At 35.6% G+C, this 26,177-nt stretch overlaps 2 protein-coding genes across 6 annotated transcripts in view; both read right to left on the bottom strand.

The window, feature by feature from the left end:
* The window catches only part of ANKDD1B (ankyrin repeat and death domain containing 1B), a 65,126-nt gene extending 62,043 nt beyond the window's left edge, over nt 1-3,083 (bottom strand). Inside the window, exon 1 of the mRNA XM_030323256.2 lies at nt 700-3,083. Within this exon, the coding sequence (XP_030179116.1) occupies nt 700-871 (172 nt within the window). The 5' untranslated portion in view covers nt 872-3,083. The remainder of the gene's footprint in view (nt 1-699) is intronic.
* A 2,290-nt stretch (nt 3,084-5,373) lies between these two features.
* POLK (DNA polymerase kappa) overlaps nt 5,374-26,177 on the bottom strand; it is a 74,054-nt gene continuing 53,250 nt past the window's right edge. For 4 of the 5 annotated variants that reach the window (XM_030323169.2, XM_030323224.1, XM_030323187.2 and 1 more), the window contains 9 exons: nt 25,556-25,795; nt 23,824-23,948; nt 22,480-22,646; nt 19,907-19,939; nt 13,041-13,137; nt 11,047-11,218; nt 8,253-9,197; nt 7,147-7,189; nt 5,374-6,967 (listed from right to left, as the gene is read on the bottom strand). In XM_030323169.2, the coding sequence (XP_030179029.1) occupies nt 6,892-6,967; nt 7,147-7,189; nt 8,253-9,197; nt 11,047-11,218; nt 13,041-13,137; nt 19,907-19,939; nt 22,480-22,646; nt 23,824-23,948; nt 25,556-25,795 (1,898 nt within the window). In that variant the 3' untranslated portion in view covers nt 5,374-6,891. The remainder of the gene's footprint in view (nt 6,968-7,146; nt 7,190-8,252; nt 9,198-11,046; nt 11,219-13,040; nt 13,138-19,906; nt 19,940-22,479; nt 22,647-23,823; nt 23,949-25,555; nt 25,796-26,177) is intronic. The other variant, XM_030323221.1, reaches the window with a different exon arrangement.

The raw sequence follows: 26,177 nt of genomic DNA, 5'->3' as shown, positions 1-26,177 counted from the left end.
CAAAAATAAATAAACGTTGAAAAAAAAAATTTTAAAACAACTTCTTATTCTGTTACTAATTTTTTCATCTATCAACCCTCCACCAAAACCAGAAGGGCTGTCATGCTCCGACTTCATACTCATCCAAAATATGTCCAGTAAGTAGTAAGCTCTTGAAAATATTTCTAGAATGAATGAATGGACAGATGGACGAACTAAATAAACATTATTAAGGAACTGGTGCTCTGTTAACAGTCTGGAAATCATTCTCAACTTTTAAAGATTCTTGAACAATCTCAGTTTATGCTATAAATTTAATCTCAAGGCACAAAAGACCCATCCCATGCTTTCAAACACCTAAGCACAGAAAGATTAAGTGATTTAATGTCACACAATAAATCATTGCATGAGTCAGGATATAGGAGGTAACAGCATATAAAACTCTTTCCGTATTTGCAATAGGGCGTAATTATTTAAAAAACAAAACACACACAAAAAAACCCAAAAACCAAACACTCTTCCTTAAATTGAAAGAGCAACTCTTTCCTTCCATCCACAGTAGAGGCTTCACCTGAAATAAAACAGTCTGAGCCAAAACTTGGGTGGGCAAACTAGCCCACAGGGGCTGCGGGGGCGGAGGGTGGGCGCCCAGCCCCCAGTCCTGAAGCGCCCACTAGGCGCCGCCACCGCCACGTTTGCGCCCCGCGTCCTGGAACTCACGGATCTCGTGTCCCGCCGCCGCCTCCTCTCGGGGCCCCTCATGCTTCGGGATCCAGGGTCGGACCACCGCGCCCCTCAGATCTTCCCGAAGGCCCTTCGCGGCCGCGGCCGCCCCTCGCAGTAGCTCTCGCGCCGCCGCCCGGCGACCCGGGCTGCTTCGGGCGGGATCCATGTGCGCCCCCCGGGGGGGGGGGGGGGGGGCGCAGCGCGTGGGCGGGAAGGCTCGGTCGGGCCGCTCTGTGGCTCTCTGTTCCGGGCGGTCTCGGGGCCGCTTGCCCCGCGTTTTCCTGCGCAGCCCAGAGCGGCCGCCTGGGCGGGTCTGCCTGCGGGTGCGGCTTGCGCCGTCTCAGGATTTGTTTCACCTGAGGTGAAGCGCTCTGCAAAGACGCCCAACTCACACTTGAGTGCTTCGTACAACTTTGAGAAACGTCGAGGCTGGATTTGTAACCAACACTTAGAACTTCAGTATTAAATCACTCCTAAATGGGCTTCCAGAATTTTCCTTGGAATAAAGTAAGTCTCTCAGTTTCTTCTCCCAAATCTTGGTATCCCATTTTAATGCAGTCGTGAGCTGTTGGATTCCCCGTCTTAGGTATTATTTCTTAGCGGTTTATAAAATTGATCAAGTAGAGTAATCTATTCAGGACAACCGTGTGCCTAGCTGAAATTCTAGTAATAGTGAAGAAAAACAGAGTATTGGAGGACAACCGGAACTTCTGCCCTGAATCCACAGCACCTGAGCACAGTGGGTTCAACGGGTTACAAAATAAAACCAAACAATGGCACATCTCACATTAGCACATTCTAGGAGTGAAAAAAAACCCAAAAACCTAAGTCCTCATAAAACAGAACTAGATTTGACCCCAGAACTGACCCACCTTTTTACACGCATGCGCGTGCGCAAGCTCGCGCACACGCACACACGCATAAGAGCATTGTCTAAAAATGCACAAGATGATTTAAAGAGAAATAAGCTAATGAAAAAAAATGTAAAGAAGTGGACATTTTCAAGAGGTCTTACAAGGGTAGACAGATTTCAATAGACAAGGGTTTGGTAGAGGTTGTGTGTGTGTGCACACATATCTAAGGTATGTATATCTATATATATGAATGTTTTAGGAGTTTGAAATCATAATAAAAAGAGACGGGTTAGAAGTAAAGCGTTAACACTATTTGCCTCTGAATTATCTTCAGTCTCGCTGAGCAACAATTAGAAATTACATCACATTTGTAAGAACAGTTCAATATTATGGTTTGCTTAACAAATGGAATGTTTCCATTACTCACCATAATAGCATTTGAGTTTTTCTTGAACAACTGTTAATCCAACTGTTTTGCTCTGCATTACAAAGCAAAAGTGATTATCCCTGAATTATACAACAAAAGAACAGTTTTTGCTCCAGGGAAATAAACTCCATTGCTCTGTGAAGTTCACTAAAATCCTACCAGCACCAGGTATGTTCAAATCTATTACCACTTTTCAAAATGGAATATTACTTAAAAAAAAAAAAAATCAGCACTAGGCACCAAGTATGGTTTTCAAAATGGAATATTTCCTCAAAAAGCATTTTTTTAAGCCTTAGGTTAATAGTAACATTTGAAGCCTTCTTCCAAATACTTCCAAGCCACCCAAAAGGCCACACACAGTGATAAAACATTTATAACGCAAGCCAATGTCCAATAAAGGAAAAGAAATACAATTCCTTCTTTCTGGAAGGCCCATCCCTTAGACCCCAGCTTGAATGCAGCCACTTACATCAGCCACCACCTGTCTTCCCAGAGAAAAACAGTAAGATAGTAATAGACACCACTCTTTGGTTACATATTATTTATTCATTTATAGGTCATCAAATGATAGTAGCACTAAGCGCCACGCCATATACTTCACACCTAGAATTTGGAGATCAGTGAAGACAGCCTAGGATCTCTAGTAATCTGCAGTCTAGTGGGACAAGACCACAGCAAAGCCATAGTGAAGAATGTTTCAGTGTCCTCATAGAGAAATGGAAGCACAAAGGGATGACTGATCAGCTTTTCCAGAGGGCAGGGCCCTCTCCTGAAAGCAGCCCCTGGACTGAGTTGAAAGATGAGTAGTTGTGAATGGTGGGAGACAGCAAAAACACATTCAGGAAGCACATTCAGGACAGAGGGAGCAAGCTTCATACCAGAGGGGAGAAATAGCTTGGTCTATTCAGGAAACTATAAGCTGTGCAGTCGGACTTGAATGGCTTTGAATGCCAAGCCTATGTTTGGAGTGTATCATGGAGAATGATATGTAGCAGCTAGCTTGTACTGGCTTGCAGGATCAGATTGTTAAATTTTCAGGAACTTTGTGAATTGGTTTTTTATTATGATTTTGGGTCACATATGAACAAGTGTGTATAAAATATGTATGCACAGCTTAAGGAATTTTTTTAATGTTTACTTATTTATTTTGAGAGAGAGAGTGTGTGTGCAAGTGAGCAGGGGAAGGGGCAGAGAGGAGAGAGAATCCCAAGCAGGCTGTATGCTGTCAGCACAGAGCCTGATGTGTGGCTCGACCCCACAAACTATGAAATCATGATCTGAGTCAAAATCAAGAGTGGGACGCTCAACCTACTGAGCCACCCAGGTGCCCCTAAAGAATATTTTTAAAGGCAACCTCCATGCAATCAACCACCCAAGAAATGGAACACTGATAGTATCCCAGCAGCTCTATGTACCACTCCCCAGTCACATTTCACTATCTCCCTAGAGAAGAAACCTTTATTCTAACTTTCAGGACAGTAACATACTTGCTTTTCTTAGTAATCTGACCTCATATGGATAAATCCTCAACACAACAGTTTTAACTATTTTGCACTGCTTACAAATGTATTCATGCTGATGGCATGCCATGACTTGCCATCTATGACTTACTTCTTTTACTCTAGATTGTTTGTGATATTCATCTACTGTTGGCTTACTGCCTTCATTTTTGCCACTGTATAGAATTGAATTGTTTGAATAGACATGAATATACAATGGTAGAATTAAATTAATATCTGGTTTATTTTCCATTTTTGGCTATTACAGTGCTGCTAGTTTAACAGGATTCTTACACAGAGTCGTGATACCGAGGCTTTTCTTTCCAGGAGGCAACTTTCTTCAGGCTGGCATTGCTCAGTTGGGTTTGTACCTGAAGAACTGAGCCCCGAACGTCATGTGGCATAGTTCTTTACATATTTTTTACTTCTTTGATTAAGTGGTCTCATGTCACAAGGTTGTGAGGGATGTTGTCATGTATGCTTATAGCCAGGTTGCATTGAGGTGGTTTTTTTATTTTCCGTAGGGAGGGGACCCTAGGAGCATTCTTGTACACACTTCCTAAGGAACATGTTCAATATTTTCCCCAAGACATTGTATCAGTTAGGGCTCTGGGCAGGAAAAACGTTTGTATTGTGAGATGAATTTAAGGACCATTTACAAAGGTGTGGGGGAACCACAAAAGATACCGCAGCACCCCAAAACTAATAAGAGCAAGGCTCTGTTGCCACTCCCAGGCTGATGGGGTGAGGGAAGGAAAGGATTATCAGAAACCGAAGAGAGCAGAGAACATAGTATAAAGAAGTTGTGACTATGGGCACCTGGGTGGCTCAGTCAGTTAAGCATCTGACTTCAGCTCAGGTTGTGATCTCAAGGTTCATGAGTTTGTTGGGCTCTGCACACACAGTCTCGGTGCAGAACCTGCTTTGGAACATCTGTCTCTCTGTCTCTCTCTCTGCCCCTCCCTCACTTATGCTCTCTCTCAAAAATAAACATTAAAACAAAAAACACAAAAAAAACAGTTGTGACCTTCGGTCAAGGGACCTAACCTGCTCAAGATGATCATACCAAACTTACATGTGGGAATAAATACCCAACTTCATCTGCTTTCCTCCCTGAAATCTCCTATAGTGGTTTCTCCATTGCCATGGCCCCTTACTAGACAAAAGCATGGTCAAGGGCCAATAATTTGGCCAGTAATTTGGAGAGCAAATGGAAGAAAACCAACAAAGGTGTTTATTTAGGAGTGCAGTTGCTAGGTTAAGTGTACATATCTTCAAATTTATTGAAGAAGGGCAAACTGTTTTCCAAAGTGATTGTTTTCAAAAGTAGACTTTACATTGCTCCACAACATCACCAAAATTTAATATCATTGGATCTTTTCATTTTTGTGAATCTGGTAGGGATGTAGTGATACTTCTTTGTGGTTTTATTTTTTATTTCCCTATTTCTAAAATGGCTGAGAATTTTTCATATTTCGTGGCCATTTGGACTTCTTTTTATGTAAAGTGACATTTAAAGTCTTTTGTCCAAATTTCTATTGGCTATCTGTCTCTTTCTTACTAATACAGAGGAGTCATTTTTACCTTCTGGATTATATATTCTGGATACTAGTTTGGGCCAGTTAAATGTGTTGCAAATATGTTCTCTCAGGTGGTTCCCTATGTTCTGACCCTCTAAGTAGATAAGATCATAGGTGGTTATTCTTTGTAGTTTTGCTGTATTTCCTAAAAATACCCCAAAGCAAAATCATAATGAAAAGTAAATAAGTTGGATACATTAAATAGAAGAAAATGTGGAGAGAATTCGGGGCAAAGAGAATCAAAGACAAAGAATCAGAGGTGGGAAAAGAGTAGAAAAGTAAGAAAACCATTTTTATTGGCTAAAAGATCAATGAAACACTTCCAATTTTATTTTAAATTATTATTAAATATTACTAAATGATAACATTCAATTACATGAATCACGTAGCTGAAAATAATTTCATATTTAAAGTTGAAAATACAGTAAAAATAAATCTGAGGCAAGATGGAAAAAACAAAATATGATACTATTAACTTTTCAAGACATTAAATCAGTGCTTTACTAAACTTAATTTTGTACAGAACTGAGATATATAAATCACATAAGAACTCTGAACTTGCCATAGTATATGATAATAATTAGGCCTGAGACTGGCATAATAAATATAATAATACAATAATTTAAAGTCAGTTACCACTTTGGCCAAAAGCTGTATGAGATTCTAATTTAACCTATTCCTAAAATATTATTTCTTTATAAATTCAGATAATGAGCTATAACATATGAAAAGTAGGAAAAGAGACAACAAAAATATAAGAGGCAAAAGATTCAGTTCTTTAAAGGAGTAACAGAAAATGGCTTCCATTTCATGTTTAAATTAATTGTTTTTTGAAAAAAATTCTATTAATAGCACAAAAGTATTTGCAGTAACTACAATGATCACTATTAAGCTATCTTCTTTCATTAATATTAACAAAAATGTGATAGAAATATAACTAAGATGAATGAGATGCTTTAATACACATTAATCTTTTGAATTACTTCTTTCTAAAGGGTTACAATAAAAATAAAGTGAGCATACAATTTATCCTTTTTTATAGATCTGTGTAAAGTATAAACATAACTGTCAAGAAATGAAATACCACCACTTAAAAGTCCTATACAGAAACTAACACCTTGAATCTTACACTAAATATTGTTAAAGTGAGCCACATGCTTATTCATAAAGGAATTCTAAATAAAAAAATAAAAGGGATAATCAAATTTTAAAGAATTCTTTTAACACAGAAGATAATACTGTGATATCATTTTCCTGAAGATAATGAAACCTTCAGGCTTGTTCTGCCCAGCTAATATTCTTCATAGAACTTAGAATAAATTTTAATTACGAAGGCTCACAAGGTATTTGAATATCCCAGGAGGTAAACTACGAATATATGAAGTTGTAGAAGTTACCAAAATCAAATATAGCAGTCCAATGCCAACAAAGTGGTTAAGTGCTGAAATATTATTATGCTAACATAGGTTTGTGAGAACCGAGAGCCCTTATAAATATGTTTTTATATTTATTATAAAATGTAATTATGAAAAAAATCACTTTCTGATTTCATTCCTAATTTCTCATTTTAAAATGATCTGTAACAGGACTGATTTCTGATTGATGTATAATAGAAGTGAAATTCTCTTGGTTATCCAAAATGTGTAAAGAAGTAAACTAGTCTATATTCCAAATTCATATGAAGGAAATGTCATTTGGGAAGGAATTATTGCACTTGTCTTTCACTAAATGAATTTGTAAACTTAATGAAGAACTAGAGATTTGTTGACTATAAAGTAACAAGTTTCAAGTAAGAATAAAATGTTCAATGGTAAAATGTTCAATATTCATTTAAAAAATATATCAAGAGTGTGTCTGGGACTGTTTGGTTTTACTTTCTTTGACGATGAGTACATTCCTGGCCTGGAATGAAAAAGAACATGCAATTAAAATGCAAGAAGATATTTTTTACTGTTTTGCAAATCACTGATTTTTAAAACTGTAGTTGATTTATAAGAGCAGATTTTAACATTCCCTAAAAATTAGACCTCAAAATATAACAATTTTATAGCCAGCTTTGTTAAAACTCAAATTAGCCATACCTTTTTGTTTTTGTTGCAGTCTTTTGTACTTGGCCTGAGGTATCTTTAGAGGAAAGAAAAGTCAAGAAATTCCATAATGAACAACATGAAATAATTATAAAGCTGTATAAAAATCTAAAGAGGTAAAGCTGACTGATTAAAGATAATAAAAACTTCCTTAGTACTACATAATTTATATGTAGACATACCAGAAACTAACTTTATAGCATTATTTCTTTGTAATTTACTTATTTTATTAGTATACACTTAATTTTATTTTTGAAGTTGAGTTAGACTCAGACTACCAAAAAACAACTTAAAGAGGCTTTCTGGTTGTGTGATTATAGTTAATTTACCACTGTGCCTTGGCAAAAGTTTTCTTAACGAATTTTTCTTTCTTCTTTTTTTAAATTGAAGTATAACTGACACACAGTGTTCTATTAGTTTCAGGTATACAACATAGTGATTCAACAAATGATATGCTGTGCTCACCACAAATGGAGCTATCATCTGTCACCATACAGTACTATTATAGTCCCATTGACTATATTCTCTATGCTGTACCTTTTATCCTTGTGACTTATTCCTTCCACAGGAATCTCATTTTTTATGAGATCACTTAGCTCCCTGAATTTATGAGTTCGTTCTGTGCTAAATCAAGCCCCAAATGGAGTTTTCCCAAAATGTAAAATCTAATGGCTTCAGTTAATTCTAACCTATGCTAATAAGGTAATAACATTTTCCTAAATGGCAGCATACACAAACTATCCCTTTAATTGTATATGCTTCATATTTAACAACAATCTCAATTTTAATAAAACATTCCTATATAATCAAGTTCTTTAAAATGACTACAGGGGGCACCTGGGTGGCTCAGTCGGTTGAGCGTCCGACTTCAGCTCAGGTCATGATCTCACGGTCCGTGAGTTCGAGCCCCGCATGGGGCTCTGGGCTGATGGCTCAGAGCCTGGAGCCTGCTTCCGATTCTGTGTCTCCCTCTCTCTCTGCCCCTCCCCCGTTCATGCTCTGTCTCTCTGTCTCAAAAATAAATAAATGTTAAAAAATAAAAATAAAAAATAAAATAAAATAAATAAAATAAAATAAAATAAAAATGACTACAAACTCACCAGTACTTTTGGTGCTTTTTGTGGGTTGATTAGCTAGACTATCCTTTCTCAGTTCCTGGATCATGCCTTTATTTAAGCATATATCCACATGCATATTGAACAGGGTAAGATCTGAAGTCTTTTGTTCCAGGTTACAAATAGGACAAACTAGAGCGTGGGTTATTATCACTTCAGGTAAATAAGGCTGGGGGGATTCTTGCTGACTTGACCCCATATCTTCCAGTGAAACAGTAGAGAAAGAATTCTGATAATGTTGCTCAGTATTAAACGATTCTCTTGGAAAAACAGCACATTCCTCTTTGCTATGCTTATCACTTAAAGCACCTACACTTTCTGCTTTAGGTGGGTTACCTTTAGTCTCTACTAGCTCTGCACAATCTACTGAATTGATTCCTGAATGCTTCTGATGGGTTTCATAATCCTGCTTCTCATGGAGTGAAAAAGAATGATGTACATTTTCTTTCCTGTTAACTTCTGTAGAGGAAGCATGTGAGCATGAGAACATTTTACGGTCTTCATTAATTGAAGGTCCATCAAGACAGGCATCTACATGTTTATTAAAGGCTTCCAGACTGATGCTTCCTTGCTCCCTAAAGCAAATGGGACAGGTAAATATCTGAGACTTATTTGAATTCTCTGATGTTTCTAAATTCTCGTTCATCTTCTTTAAAACTTGGAATGAATCTGATGTCTGTAAACTTTGTGTATCCACAGCTTCACACTTAAATGTGTCTTGTTGGGTCCATTTCCTTTCTGATCGCTTTTTATCAAAGAAGCTCTTCTTTTGAGACATTTCTAGAGGTTTTAGAAACTGATCTTTGTCAGTTTTCTCTAGCATATGCCCAGTAGCTGACAGAGCTTGGTTTCCAGCCTGTAAAAAGCCAATAATGCTCCTTTGTTGCTGTTTCTTGTCTTCTTCATTGGAAAAACTAGATAACCGTACACCTAAATTAAACCAACGACAATTAATTGCTTAACAAAGCCAATTCACTCATAATGCATAAAAATATTTTGCATAATATTGTTGTGACATATATACAAAAGGCTGTTTAGAGAAAAATAATAAGCAATACTGCATATTTTCTGAATTAAAGGATGAGTTTTCAAAACAGGTACTTTGCATGAAATTTACGTTCCTTTATAAAACTAGGTGTCACTAAATAGTATCTGTTGGGAGTTTGCATGATTATATAAGTCTTCCAATTAACATCTGACATAGTTACCATTAAAGATCAACTAACTGAGGCACGTGGGTGGCTAGTTGGTTAAACATCTGACTTCTGCTCAGGTCATGATCTCACAGTGTGGGTTCAAGCCCTGCATCAGGCTCTGTGCTGACAGCTTAGAGCCTGGAGCCTGCTTCAGATTCTGTGTCTTCCTCTCTCTGCCGCTCCCCCACTTGCACTCTGTCTCTCAAAAAATTAATAAACATTAAAAAATTAAAAAAAAAACCCAACTATTGGAGTCAATTTCAAAAACTCTTTAGCTCTTTTTTAGGTTCACAGCAATAGTGAGCAGAAAGTGCAGTTCCTACATATCCTCTGCCCACACCATGCACAGCCTCCTCCAACTGACATATTGCACCAGAGTGGTACATTTGTTACAAATGATGAACGTATAGTGACACAACATTAACACTCAAAGCTCATAGTTTACATTAGGTTCACTCCTGGTGTTGTACATCCTATGGATTTTGACAAGTGTTTAATGATTTGTATCCACCATTATATAATCATACACAATAGTTTCACTGCCCTGAAAGTCCTCTGTGCTAAGTCTATTCATCCCTTCCTCACCCCTAACCCTTGACATACACTGATCTTTTCACTGTCTCCACAGTTTTGTCTCTTCCAGATTTCATAAGTTTGAATCAGACAGTATTTAACCTTTCAAACTGGCTTCTTTCATTTACTAATAATAAATGTAATATAATAATATAATTTACATTTAAGGTGCCTCCATGTCTTTTTATGTGCATTTTTGTTTCCAATTTTGGCAATTATGAATGATGCTGTCATTAACATCTGCTCTTTAGATTTGGGGTTTTGTTTTTAGTTTATTTATTTATTTTGAGAGAGAGAGCAAGAGAGAGAGACAGCACAGAAGGGGCAGAGGGAGGGAAAGAGAGAATCCCAAGCCGGTTCTGCACTGTCAGCGTGGAAGCCCAGGCAGGGGCTCGAATTTCCGAACCATGAGATCGTGACCTGAGCCAAAGTTGGAAGCTTAACTGACTGAGCCACCCAGGTGCCCCGGCTCTTTAGCTCTTTTATTTAACGAACTTTATTCAATCAATTTCAAGTGTGTGCTGTCTTTCATACATGAAAGCATGGCTAATGATCCACTCTTAGCAGTAAAGTTGGCATTTGGAGTGCTTGTCCATATACATCCTCTCACCCAATTCTCTTTAACCTAGTGTGATATTTTCTTGTTTGCTACAAAAATATTAATGTGTTTATCATAAGGTGGTGCCTCAGATACCAAATCAGTATTACAAAACATATGGAGTATATGCACTAAATTCACTTTCATAAAATCTGAAAAGTTTAAAATTCTGAAACATACCTAGCCCGAAGGATTTCACTGAGTAGTAAGGAAAAGAACAACTTTATCTGGTTCTTATGGGGATTAAATTAATGAGCATTGTTCCACCTACATCAGGTTCTAAGAATTAAGAAAAATGGCAGCATAGGTACAAACTCCTCAACAGGTTTAAGAGATAAAACGAAAGAGAGACTATTTCCCAAGTTAATTTATTTGGGAAGGTCTAGCAGATTTAAGGAAAAACAAGTCATACCCATAAGTCTTAATCTCAAGGGATGTGGGAAATCAGCATCAATTTCTGTTCTTAGCAAGTCTTTAGCAATAGCAAATATTTCTTCTGCAGTAGAAACAACAGATGAAACTGTAGATGCACGAGTTTTTACTTCAAAATTTACATTCTTCAGTTTAATGGTAACAGTTCTACCCTGCAACAAACAGAACATTGTTACATATGGCTTTCTAACTTCTAGAAAAAAGTTAATTTGTAGGTTACAAAAATTTAGAAAGAGCTCTTAAATACACATAATATAGAAGTATAATCAATTATTTATAAAACATGGTAATGGAATCTGCTAAAAAGAATAACTGAAATATCTAAAAATCCCATTTTAGCCAATAATTATTACTCCCCTCACACTTACTGTGTGTCTACTGTATGCTAGATATTATGCTAAACCATTTGCACATAAGAACTCCCTTTACAGTTACTGTTTAATGGGTACAGGGTTTCAGTGTGGGATAATGAAAAAACTCTGGAGATTAATAGTGGTGATGGTTGCACAATATGAATGAACTTAATATGACAGAAATGTAACTTAAAAATGGTTAAAATGATAAATTCTATGTTATGTGTATTTTATTACCCCCTGGAGGTTCTGAGTGTGGGTTGACTTATTAACTCACTTCCAAAGAATAGAGTATGAAAGGGAAAAATAGTAACTTCACAGTGGAGAAGCCTAGCAAACACTAACTTAACCAGGTGACAACAGTTAGTATCATTTATGATACCTTGTAGTTATCATATACCTTGATAGGATGTAATGAGGACAGTTCACTTCTGGTATTCTTTCTAAAAATTCATAACCTGGTCTAATCATTAAAAAAACATCACCCAAACCTGGATGGAAAGACATCTTGCAGGATACCTGGCCCATACTCCTTAACACTGTTAAGGTCATGAAAAACAAGGAAATACTGATAAACTTTCACAGATTAGAGGAGATTGGGAGACACGACAACTAAACACAGTGTGGTTCCCTGGACTGAATCCTGGAACAGAAAGAGGACTTTAATGGAAAAACAGTAAAATCCAAATAATGTCTGGGGGTTAGCCAATAGAAATGTGCTAATGTCAGTTTCTTAGCTTCAACAAATGTACTGTAATAATATAGCTATGATAATACAGGGTATATCAGAACTCTCTATATTTGCTACTTTTCTTATAAATCTGAGATGATTCCCAAATTACAGGTTTATTAAAGCAATTTTTTTTAAAAATCTTCACACTCAGGTATGATAGAAAAGGATTATAAGATATATAATGTACTTATATAGATATCCCATTCTTTGTAATAACCTTTGTTGTTTTGGGGGGTTTTTTGGTAATAACTTTTGAATACCTTTGTGCTACACTTTGTAAAAACGCCACCTCTGGTTTGAGAGTTTGGAAAAATACTACATATAGATTGTTGTGAGTGAAGGTTATAAAATAGAAATTCAGGGTCTTCAAGGTTTTGTTCTCAGTATGTTAAACAATCTGGAATTCGAGAATTGAAACAAAATGCCTATTTTAGAAAATCGTTGTCTACCTGAGGAAAACATTAAAAGATGGTTGGAAAGACATTTGTAATAAGTAAATACAGTTCTAGGGAAATCATTACCTTTGCTTTATTCTCTAATGCCATTATAAGTCTGATTCTGAACGTATTCAAATGTACTCCTCAAGTAGTATAAACTCTGGAATTATACTGGAGCCAGCCCACCCTCCTAAGTTGTTTCTTCATCGACTGATCTCAGTATAGGCCTCAATTATGGGTCAGAATTGAATTTGTCTCTATTGGGGATACTCTATATTTCTCAATTTATTGAGAAACTGAATTTATCTCTATTGGAGATTACTCTTTATTTATTGGGGATACTCAATATTTCTCAATTTGTACTCAGATGCAAAATCTAACTCTTCCTTTAAGGTAGTATTTTATTATTAAAAAATGTTAAATCTAAGAACACTACATCTAAATAAAGTACCTTTAATCCTTCTTTCTGCAGATCTTGAGCAAGTTCACTGCAAAGTTCCTGGCACAAGCTATATTGTTCTTCTGCTTTACTCATCTCACTGAATGTCCTAAAAAGACAAGAATGATTTTGGTGCACAGAGTAAACTATAATTCAGGATAATTTAGGAATGAGATAGTATGTTTTAATGGCCTGGCATTAAGTTATATTTTTCTGCAGTACAAAACAAAATTTTCAGATGAACTAAGATATAATTAAGAAGAAACATCTAAGATCTACATGAATAATGGGAGATCATTTATAGTTAAACTGATTTCACCTACAGTAGTTTTTTTAAAAGGAGGTTAAAGTCTGATATATTGCAACAATAAGAGAAGGGATAAAAACTATATGATCATTTCAGTATCTGCAGAAAAAGCATTTGACAAAGTATGACATCTACTCATGATTAAAAAAAAAAAAAAAACTCAACAAAGTAGGTTTTAGAGGGGTGCCTGGGTGTCTCAGTCAGTTTAGTGACCAACTTTGGCTCAGGTCATGATCTCACAGTTCGTGGGATCAAGCCCTGCGTTGGGCTCTGTGCTGACAGCTCAGAGCCTGGAGCCTGCTTCGGATTCTGTGTGTGTGTGTGTGTGTGTGTGTGTGTGTGCGCGCGCCTGCCTGCCCCTCCCCCATTTGCTCTCTGTCTCTTTCCCTCTCAAAAATAAATAAAACATTAAAAAAATGTTAAGTAGGTTTAGAGGAAACATATCTCAATATAAAAATGCCTTATATGAAAAACCCATAGCTAACATCATACTCAAAGGGGAAGAACTGAGAGCCTTTCCTCTGAGGTCAGGTACAATACAAGGATGTCCACTTTTACCACTTTTATTCAACAAAATACTAGAAGTCCTAGCCACAGCTATCAGACAACAAAAAGAAATAAAAGGCATCCAAATTGGTAAGAAGTAAATCTTTTCACTATTTGCAGAAGACATGATACTATATATAAAAACCTTGAAAGATTCCACTAAAGAGCTACTAGAACTAATAATGAATTCAGTAAGGTTGCAGGATACAAAATCAATGTACATAAATCCACTGCATTTCTATACACTAATTATGAAGCCATGGAAAAAGGAATTAAGAAAACAATCCCATTTACAATGTACTGAAAATAATAAATACCTAAGAATAAACTAAATCAAAGAGGTGAAAGACCTGTACTCTGAAAACTATAAAACAATGGTAAAAGAAATTGAAGACAACACAAAGAAATGGAAAGACATTCCATGTGCATGGATGGGAAGAACAAATATTGTTAAAATGTCTATACTACCCAAAGCAATCATAGATTAAATGTGATCTCTGTCAAAATACCAACAGCATTTTTCACAGAACTAGAACTAACAATCCTAAAATTTGTATGGAGCCCCAAAAGACCCTGAACAGCCACAGCAATCTTCAAAAAGCAAAGCAAAGCTGGAGATAACACAATTTCAGATTTCAAGTTATACTACAAAGCTATAGTAATCAAAACAGTATGGTACTGGAACAAAAACAGACACATAGATCAATGGAACAAAATAGAAATCCCAGAAATAAACTCGACAAAGGAGGCAAGACTATGCAATGGGAAAAAGACAGTCTCTTTAAGAAATTATGTTGAGAAAACTGGACAGCTACATGCAAAAGAATGAAACTGGACCACTTTGTTACAGCATACACAAAAATAAACTCAAAATGGATTAAGGACCTAAATGTGAGACCTGAAACCATAAAAATCCTAGAATAGAGAACAAGCAGTAATTTCTCTGACATTGGCCATAACAATATCTTTCCAGATATGTCTCCTGAGACAAGGGAAACAAAAGCAAAAATAAACTATTGGGACAAGATCAAAATAAAAAGCCTATGCACAGCAAAGGAAACAACCAACAAAAACAAAAGACAACCTACTGAATAGGAGAAGATATTTGCAAAATGACATATCTGATAAAGGGTTAGTACCCAAAACATATCAAGAACTGATACAACTAAATACCACCCCCCCCCCAATAATACAATTAAAAAATGGGCAGAAACCACATTTCTCCAAAGAAGGCATCCAGATGGCCAACAGAGACACATGAAAAGATGCTCAACATCATTCATCATCAGGGAAATACAAATCAAAACTAAATGAGATATAACCTAGGGGCGCCTGGGTGGCTCATTCGGTTGGGCATCCAATTCAACTCAGGTCATGATCTCACAGTCCATGAGTTTGAGCCCCGCATCGGGCTCTGTGCTGACAATTCAGAGCCCTGGAGCCTGCTTCGGATTCTGTGTCTCCCTCTCTCTCTGCCCCTTCCCTGTTAACGCTCTCTCTGTCTCAAAAATAAATAAAACATTAAAAATAAATAAATAAATAAATAAATAAATAAATAAATAAATAAATAAATGAGATATAACCTCATACCTGTCAGAATGGCTAAAATAAAAAACTCAAGAAACAACAAATGTTGGCAAGGGTGTGGAAAAAGGGGAACCCTCTTGCACTGTTGGTGGGAATGTAAACTGGTACAGCCACTGTGGAAACAGTATGGAGGTTCCTCAAAAATTTTAAAATAGAACTACCTATAATCTAGTAATCACACTACTGGGTATTTACCCAAAGAATTTGAAAACACTAATTTGAAGGGACATATGCACCCTTATGTTTACTGCAGCATTATTTATAATAGCCAAATTATGGGAGCAACCCAACTGTCCATTGATAGATGAATGGATAAAGAAGATGTGGTATATATGTATGCATGTGTACACATATATATATGTGTACACACACACACACACACACACACCAATGGAACATTACTGAGCCTTAAAAAAGAATGAAATCTTGCCATTTGCAATGATGCAAATGGATCTAGAGCATATAATGCTAAGCAAATAAGCCAGGCAGAGAAAGACAAATACCATATGATTTCACTCATATATGGAATTCAAGAAGCAAAACAAACAAAGGAGAAAAAAAGAGACAAACAAAAAACCAGACTTGTAACTCTAGAGAACAAACAGATGGTTACCAGAGGGGAGGTGGTTAGGGGGATGGATGAAATAGGTGAACGGGATTAAGAGTACTTATCTTGATGAGCACTGAACAATATATGGAACTGTTGAATTACTACATTGTACACCTGAAGCTAATATAACATATTAACTACATATACTGGGATTTTTAAAAAGTTGATTACAGTCACTAACAGATTATGATAATGCCCTCAGAACTTATAACACATTATTATATACGTGTACATAGACTGCTACAGAGGGTTATCTTAACAAAGTATATATGAGAACATTATTCCAATTACTGTTCATCTACTTTTTGGAATAGAAGTATTTTCAAGTAGACTTAAGGGGGTTGTTCCTGGCACCTAGGTAGAGTTAGTCTAACAGACAACTGGAAATGGAGGGCTGGTGATATTAAATGTAGAAATTTGAATTCATCTGCACCCGAGTATTGAAAGTAGGCAAGGGATCATATTAACATAAAAGAGGAAGATGCTGAAAAGAGACCAGGGTAATGAGTTAAAAATCCTGAGCAGAGGACTATTCAGTGAAGAATACCCAGTTCTCCTCCAACCAATGTTTCCAGCTTCCCAATCATTTAAATTTCTCCAGAATATTTTATGTATAAGCAAACAAGTACACATTTTCTCTTAATTTTTTATATAAACAGTAGAATATTAGACACACTGTTTAGCATCTTTTCAATTCATCCTGGTGAGATTTCCTTATGAATAAATAATTCCCTCATTTTTACATGGCAGCCTAATATTTTAATTTAAAGATGTAAGATCATTGAACCAATTCTCTAGATATTTAAGTTACTTTCTTTTACTATCACAAAAAAACATAATGAATAATCTTGTATACATGTAAAATGACATGTGATTACATATGTAAAATGAATTCCTAGAAAAAGAACTATGGGATCAAAGTACAAGTGTATCTGTGATTTTAACAGCCATTGCCAAAATGCTTCACCCCTGGGGTAGGCAAAATAATAGTCCCCAAAGATGTCCAAATCCTAATCTCTTGGAACCCAGTACATTACATGATAAAGGGTACATTGCAGATATGATTAAGTTAATATAGGGAGAGTATCCTAAATGGTCCAGGTGGGTCCAATGTAATCCCAAGGATTCCCTTAAGAAGAAAGCAGGAGGGTGAGTCGGATAAAGATGAGATGCTAGGTCTGAAGATGATGAGTCAAAGAATACAAGCCGCCTTTAGAAGCTTTTGGCAAGGAAATGGATCCTCCCCTGGATCTTTAGAAAGCATGCAACCCTGCTAATACCTTAATTTTAGGACTCCTGACCTTCAGAACTGTAAGAGAATAAATTTGTGTTCTTTTAAGCCACTAGATCTGTGGTCATTTGTTATAGGACCAGTAAGAAACCAGTACACTCCCTCCAGAGTTTATAGCTATTTTACTCCCACAGTCTTATCAATAGGGTATCTTTGCCAACCCATTGGTGAAAAGGCTTTCTCAGAGAACCTTCAATCTGTATTTCTTAAACTATAAAGATTGGGAATATTTCCAATGTTTTAAGAGGCATCTGTACTTGCTTCTCTGTTGAGTAACTAGCTCTTTCTTAATTTTTTCCTATTGGCTTGCTGGCCCTTTCTCCCACCTCACCTCCCCCACTGTGTAGTTTCTTTCTTTTTTTTTTTTAAGTTTTTATTTAAATTCCAGTTAGTTAGGAAACAGTTTAATATTAGTTTCAAGTGTAAAATACAGTGATTCAACACTTCCATACATCTGATGTTCATCACAACATGTGAACTCCTTAATTCCCATCACCTATTTCACCCATATGCACACCCACCTCCCTTCTGGTAACTTCAGTTTGTTCTCTATAGTTAAGAGTATTCAGGGGCACCTGGGTGGCTCAGTCAGTTAAGCGATCTACTTGGGTTCAGGTCATGATCTCATCGTTTGTGTGTTTGAGCCCCGCATCAGGCTCTGTGCTGACAGCCTAGAGCCTGCTTCTGATTCTGTGTCTCCCTCTCTCTCCACCCCTCCACCGTTCATGCTCTGTGTCTCAAAACTGAATAAAATTTTTTTAAAAAAATTTAAAGTGTTTCTTGGTTGCCCCTTTTCCCCCTATGCTTGTTTTTGTTTCTTAAATTCCACATATGAGTGAAATCATATGGTATTTGTCTTTCTTTCTCTGACTGGCTTAATTTTGCTTAGGATTATACTCTCTAGCTCCATCCATGTTGTTGCAAATAGCAAGATTTCATTCTTTTTTGTGGCTTAATAATATTCCATTGTGTATATATACCACATCTTCTTTATACATTCATCTGTTGATGGATCTTTCCATAAATTGTCTACTATAGATAATACTACTATGAACATCAGGGTGCATGTATCCCTCTGAATTAGTATTTTTGTATTCTTTGGTTAAATACCCAGTAGTGCAATTGCTGGATTGCTTCCAACAGTATGAGGAACTTCCATACTGTTTCCACTTCCAAACTGCATCAGTTTGCACTCCTACCAACAGTATAAGAAAGTTCCCCTTTCTCCAAATCCTTGCCAACATGTGTTGTTTCTTGTGCTGCTGATTTTAGCCATTCTGACAGAGGTAGTGTGAGGTAATATCTCATTGTAATTTTGATTTGTATTTCCCTGATGATGAGTGATGTTGAGCATCTTTTCATGTGTCTGTTGGCCATCTGGATTTCCTCTTTGGAAAAATGTCTGTCCATGTGTTCTTTCCATTTTTAACAGGATTATTATTTTTTTGGGTGTTGAATTTTGTAAGTTCTTTATATATTTTGTATACTAACCCTTTATTGGATATGTCATTTGCAAATATTCTTTCCCATTCTGCTGGCCCTTTCCTAACAAATGTTAATATTAGCTAATATTAATATTCTTGGGTAGTAAGTAATATTCTCAATAACAAAAGAGAAAATGGAAGAAAAAATTCATTAAATAGGACAGTACTATCTCAATTTTGGATGCGCCCCCCCCCACCACTTCTTTTCCTTTGATTGCTTTTATGTAAATCACAGCCTAAAACAGAAATTTTTATCAAACTCATTTATTGAATATATTGTCTTGTAAAAGTCATTCAGCTTTTCTGATCAAAAATAGTATATGTGAGGGGTGCCCAGCTGGCTCAGTTGGAAGAGTGTGGGACTCTTGATGTTGGGATCATGAATTTGAGCTCCACATTGGGTACAGAGATTACTAAAAATAAGTAAGTAAACTTAAATATAATATATGTGAAAAATGAACACAACCTTGTACTAGACCAGTGGTTCTTAAACATTTCAGTGGAACTCTGGTGTTTGGAGGAGAGATAATTGAGGGACTTTTCAATGACATATTTCCCAAAACAATAAACTCCCCTCAGGATTTCATTTGACTGCCAGACAAGATTACAAACCACTTGAACTAGGTCCCCTCTAAGCTCTCTTTCATCAAGCTTACTATTTGATGCTTATGTACATTCACCAATATTTGGAAAGTTTCAGGAGTAATTTCCATGGTGCCTTCTTAAATCTCCCAAATAACTACCCAGTATAATTTTTCTTATCAACAAGGCTGAAAATTAAGATTTAGAATCCTAAAACGCTTGGTTTTCACTGAAGAGAAGCAAAACTAACACTAAAAAAATTAACTGCAGTTAAATTTTTTCCCACTGAGAGAATGGCAAGCAAAGGTAATAAAGCACTGTACTGGGATATTTACTTTAGTAGTGTCAATTACTGAAAAATGTCATTTGGTTTGCAAACAGATTTTTCTGTTTCAGTGATATTTTACTAAAAATTAAAAATCAGTTAAAAAGAACATGAATTATGAACAATTAATAATAACAAAACATTACCTCTCAACGCTCATGCTTTTCCTATCTCCATCCCTTGAAATGAAAAAAAAGAAAAAAAGTTTTCTTTGCATTCTCAAAGAAGGCTCAGTTCCATTTAGTCAACTAAGAGGATTTAATATATCAATTACCATTTAAAAATCTCAGTAATGTTTTTTGTTAAAATTTATACACCGTGAGAAACTGAGTTTTTTAAATCTCAAAATAAAACTATCAACAAAGAATACAGATAAGATGCTAATATGATTATGTGTGTAAAGGATCCAGTCTATCTCTATCAAAGAGAATAAATATGCAAATAGGTTGATATTATAAATTGCTTCTGTTAAAAGCCTGAATATCAAAACCATGGCTTACAGAAACCAATAGGAGTAAGAAGCATAATCATTTGCAGTTATACAATATATGTAATTAAATATCAATTACTTAGTTTTTGGCCATGTATATTAACTTCACTCTCTTATAGTTACTTATTACTCATTTTTACTACTCTATATAAACTTCAGTTAGAATTTGGACACAGTAGTAGGATGATTGGGAATCTAATCCATCTAGTTTGGTTGGATTCTAGCTGTCCTGATAGGAGTAATTGAAACCAAAAAGCTGAAATGATATGTAGATTATTCTTTTTTCACATACTGAATGAACCTATTAGGAATAAGGCACTGTTCTAGGCATTGGGCATATAGTTATGACCAAAACAGAGCAAGTTCCTATCCTTAAGAAACATATCTTAGTGGAGGGAGACAAGTAAACAAATACAGAAGTAAATATGGAATATGTTAGCAGTTGAGAATAACTATAGATTAAAAAATAAAGCAGGATAGGGGAATAGAGAATGTACATAGAAGAGAAGGGAGGTTTGATATATTATAAATTACCTATGCGTTTCACTTCAGAGCATTACCGACATCTTTAAATACCACAGTTTAATATATGCTATGTTATATCAAGAACTATATTATTTTCAAGCACTATGGAAATAAAAAGAGGATAATTCTTAGATTAAAGAAGAAAGTCTTATTTCCCATTACCTTCAAATATTAGACTATGCATAGTAATGTGATTTCCTTCTCTGATCTTTCATTATATCCACTTAAGATCAAAGTCAGCTCACTATGAGCTTAAGAATGAGGAAAATGGAGATACTGCACAACCTGCAATGTCTACAAGATTTAGCAGGTTTAATTATTTTATCAAACTTCTTTCATATGTCTCCTCAGTAATCTTCCTGCTTTCCTTTAGTTTAAGAATCAGAATACCAAGGAGTTATTTTGAGGGCAGGCTGACAGGATGATAACAAAATTATAAAAATAGTGCCCATTGTTAATTCCCATTCTTTTTTAAAATTCCTTCTTTTCACCCACTCCCAACTGTGTACGCTTTAGCTCTAAGATACTTCTTTTTTTTTTTTTTTTTTAATTTTTTTTTTTTTCAACGTTTATTTATTTTTGGGACAGAGAGAGACAGAGCATGAACGGGGGAGGGGCAGAGAGAGAGGGAGACACAGAATCGGAAACAGGCTCCAGGCTCTGAGCCATCAGCCCAGAGCCCGACGCGGGGCTCGAACTCACGGACCGCGAGATCGTGACCTGGCTGAAGTCGGACACTTAACCGACTGCGCCACCCAGGCGCCCCTAAGATACTTCTTTTTAAGACTGAGATCAAAGAGTGGCAGGGAAAAATCCTAGGGCCTCTCCTCTAGCTGTTTCCTCTTCTCCTACATCTTTGTATGGCTGGCCACTTCAGGTCCCTGCCTCTGGGGGGGACATAATCGTTTGCAGTTATACATGTAATTAAATATCAATTACCTAGTTTTTGGTCATGTATATTAACTTCGCTCTCCTATACTTACTACTCATTTTTACTACTCAATAGAACTTCAATTAGATTATGGATCATGCCTCTGGATCATGGCTGCAACCCCCTACTCTTAAGGCCCAAGTCATTTTCCAGTCCCTTACTCTGCCTTACTTTCTTCATTTGTTTATTTGGTTACTTCCTGTTTCCCACACTATTATGTAAACTCCATGAAGGCAGGAGTTTGTCTTGTTTCCTAGTATTCTTCCCAGTGCCTAGAACAGTACCTAACAACGTAATTAGTCAGTATTGAATGAATCTGTCAATTATTTACAAATCTGGAAAAGAAAAGAAATATAGTTGTTAGTTCAGAAAGCCTTTCAAAGAATTAAAGAGATTAAATCAAAGAGATTAAATCTCTTTGCTTAAGGGGTATATTCTGGAATATGAGCCACTTTCCTTCCTCAGCAATCAGAACACCATTGTCGTTATGTTCTAAATGAAAAATAAGACAGGTACAGAAAAGAAAGAACTCATCATGCCTCTTGTCTATCTACCCAACTGCTGTGGCCAACAGCCAAAAAGTGATTCTTTGTTCCTCTTTTCCTTTCCTCCCACCTCCAATCTTTTGACTTTAATTCAAAAATTACATTCTGGAATGAACTAGCCTAAAAAAATTTTTAAACATATTATCCTTAGAGCCTCCATGTCAGTGGTTAATATTGCTATTTCAACAAATGATAAAGAAAAAACAAAATGACTATACACATAGATACCTTGCCAAGAGTGTTGAACCTAGACCCAGGGAAATATGAAGGAAATGATGCCAAGATGTTTCAGAGAAAAGAAGAGAAAGTAATGCCCTCTGTTGGTAGAGTTCTGTACAAGTAATAATTCCAAGGGCCTTTAACATTTTCTCTGTAACTTTTCCTATGCCAGACACCTAGAAAAGAGTCAATATTTATCATTAATAAAGTTTTACATTAAGGCAAGAACAGATATTTAACCTCATTATACCTTTTATAACCAATAAAAGGTACGAATAATGTGACTATCTTCACAAGTCATGCAAGAAAACTGCTTTAATTATTTTTGGGCACATCTAAACAAGTGCTATAAGGAATTAAAATTTTTAAATTTCAGGTAATTTGAAAAAGTATTAAAAAAAGAATTCTATTATAGAAACTTAGAAAATGGAATAAACAAATTAAAAATAAACAGCAAAACTTATGAATCTTTAGTATACTATTATCTGTTGTGACCCACTAAAGCTGTTATGTCCCAAAGTTCTCTGACCCCAGAACTTTTTTTTTTAATGGAACATCTACTCATACCTTGAAAACCACACTGGAAAATGCTGCTTTATAGTTACATGTTATATATTCTAAACTATTCAGTGATCACACATTATATTCTTTGAACTGCTTCTTAGCCTTTTGGCTAAGATCAAGTGTAGTACATTATATTCTTTGATTACAGCCTTTGTTCTGAGCATTGAGAGATTTTTATTTAAATCTACTCCTATACATTATGTTGAGCAAGAAAATTAAGCCCCCAGAACATCAAATAGTGTCTAGTGTAATTATTGTTTTTTAAAAAAGCATATATATGCAGAAAAATCTACAAGCTGTAAAAACTAGTAAAACACACCCTTTCTCTTACCCTGAGGGATCATTTTACCATTTTAAAGATAATATTTTTTTTTGGTCAAAACAAATTTCTAAATCTCTGAAGTCTCATACCTATTAATCTGGTGGCACCTAGACTTTAGAACTAAAATAGTATATTAAGTGATAGCTGAAAGGACTCTTCCAAGTATTCTTTTTATTTCTGTTCTTCTTAGTAGCAGTACACTTAAAAATCTTTCATCTATTACTTTCTTAAAATTTTTCAGCAAACAAGCTTCTTAAACCTCAGTTTAGGGTTTCATACAAAGATTTCTTCAAGCCCAAACTCAATCATCCATTTTACTTCTTGCTTGTTACCTATACCTCTAGAACTTTTCAGCAAAGAATGATTATTACCATCCTAAATAGTGTCTCTTCCGAGTATATTTATATGAATACATATATGTTTATTTATATAAATAAAATTTATATAAATTCTATATAAAATCTCACCTTTCTAATGGGTAAGTCCTTGATGAAATCCATCACAGCTTCTCTATTGGGGAGAATTTGGTATTGTCCATTTGGTTTATTCTTATCACTGCATACTTTTGCTAACATTGTGTTTGGGGCAATGCCTTAAAAGAAGAACACCCTGATGACTCAAAGAAGTTGACATATATGATTTTAAAATATATGATGACAATACTGAAAAAAAATGGTGAGTGCAAAACATCTGAAATGATGTGGAATGGTACTTTAAAAATAACATTTGATAACTTCCTATCTCCTCAGGGCTCGATATGATTTTAGGAAAAGGAAATGTAGTAGTTACTGTGACAGCAAAAATAAGGAACATTTAATCTCTCCATGGTATCTTATTTTATTTTTAAAAATTTTTAATGTTTATTTATACTTTTGGGAGAGACAGAGTGACACAGCATGAGCGGGGGAGGGGCAGAGAGCAAGGGACACACAGAATCTAAATCAGGCTCCATACTCTGAGCTGTCAGCACAGTTCAAACTCACTAACTGTGAGATCATGACCTGAGCCGGGGTCAGATGCTTAACTGACTGAAACACCCAGGCACCCCTCTCTCCATGGTATTTTAAAGTCTACGAGTAATTTATGAGTTTAAGTAATATCATTAGTTTATGTACCATTTTTAGTAGCAATACAGGGCTGACTTATAGAAAAGATCCAGAATATAACTTAGGATGGATGTTCACTCTTTGAAAAGGTCTTCTGTATAGATTATCCACATAAAAAAAAAATCAGGGCGCCTGGGTGGCTCAGTCAGTCAAGCATACAACTTTGGCTCAGGTCATGATCTTGCAGTTTGTGGGTTTGAGCCTCACATTAGGCTTTATGTTGACAATTCAGAGCCTGGAACAAGCTTCAGATTCTGTCTCTCTCTCTCTCTCTGCCCCTCCCCTGCTTATGCTCTGTTTCTCTCTGTCTCTTAAAAATAAGTAAATGCTATAAGAAATAAAATAAAAAATAAAATAAATTTTAAAAAATCAAATATTCTAGGTTGCATTATACTTAAAACAATGATAATAAAATACATGCATTCTTTTCATGTTATACACAAAGCAAATTAATACTTTTCAGGAAGATATTTTAAAATCTCTAGGAGCCTCAATGAGTAAGATAACTTAAAATACTCAAATAGAGTCATTAAGTGATTCATTTAAGTACTAAAATTTGTTACTTATTCTCACACTTTGGCATAGAAAGGGAAGATTAATGTAATCATAATATGGCTTTTATAAGATAATGTTAAGACACAGTGATACCCTCATGGGTTACTGACATTTGTGAAGCTCTTTTTCCCTTCACTAGCTGGCCCTAGATTGCTATGTAGCTAGTTGGGGTTTTTTCTATCTTCTACTTTGTGGTCAGCTGGGGTCTTTCCTGAACTGTAATCCTGGACAGGGCTGAAGTCTTCAAAGGGAAAACCAATAAAGCTAAACCAATTAAAATACTGAATGCTTAAAAAAAGGATAGCTACATTAGATTTATGAAAGTTTTTTCTTTGGGCTCATGGGCCTTTCTGCTGAATTCCAATTTACCTGTAGGTTCACAGTATTCTGAATAGGTAAAGTCATTAGAAATTGAAATCATAAAGGGTAAGTAAAATGTCACTATATACTTCATAACTAGAAACTACTAATATTACACTTATATTAGCCAGTCTGAAATTTTTAACTATGGGGTAGCCATCAAATCCCTTTTAAGTACCTGCACTGGCTGTCAATGTTGTTTTTTGCTCAATTCTGAAACGAATTTCCTTTACGGCTTCCTCGGCTGATGTTCCAAAAACAATCGCATTTTGGAGTATTTGAGGATTATTTTGCTCTTCAGAGTTTGCTTGGAAAGGATTTCCTTGGGGGTGCAAATCAGGAGGAATGTCATTAAAGAGTAGTGGAGGGATGGATCGCTCCTGCTCACTCACTTTATTCACTTCTTCTCCAGGTTTATCTAAATTATAAACAGGAACAGTAATTATCTTCATAAATCTTCATAAATACAAAAGTACATACTTCATAAATTAGGTTTCCCTACATTCTTTTTAAAGACAAAGCAAATCTAGTTTAGTTTTGTTTCTCTTTTTTTTTTTTAGTTTTGTTTCTAAGAACCAAGATGACAAATGTTATTTATATTTTGTAACTGTTTAACAAAGAAAATACTGATTCTAAGTTTTTCTTAAAAGGAATATTATCTATTTCCATGGTATACACTTTAAGAAGAAACATCCTATGTAAAACTCACCAATTTGTGTACCATACCTAAATTAACTAAAATCTAGAAATGGACCTAGTCACATTACTTCTTTTTTTTTTTTTTTAAAAAAGCTTTTTTC

This window comes from Lynx canadensis, chromosome A1 (assembly GCF_007474595.2).
Source record: "Lynx canadensis isolate LIC74 chromosome A1, mLynCan4.pri.v2, whole genome shotgun sequence".
Lineage (NCBI taxonomy): Eukaryota > Metazoa > Chordata > Mammalia > Carnivora > Felidae > Lynx > Lynx canadensis.
The sequence above is the reverse complement of the archived record's forward strand: the minus strand, read 5'-3'. Positions and strand labels throughout refer to the sequence as shown.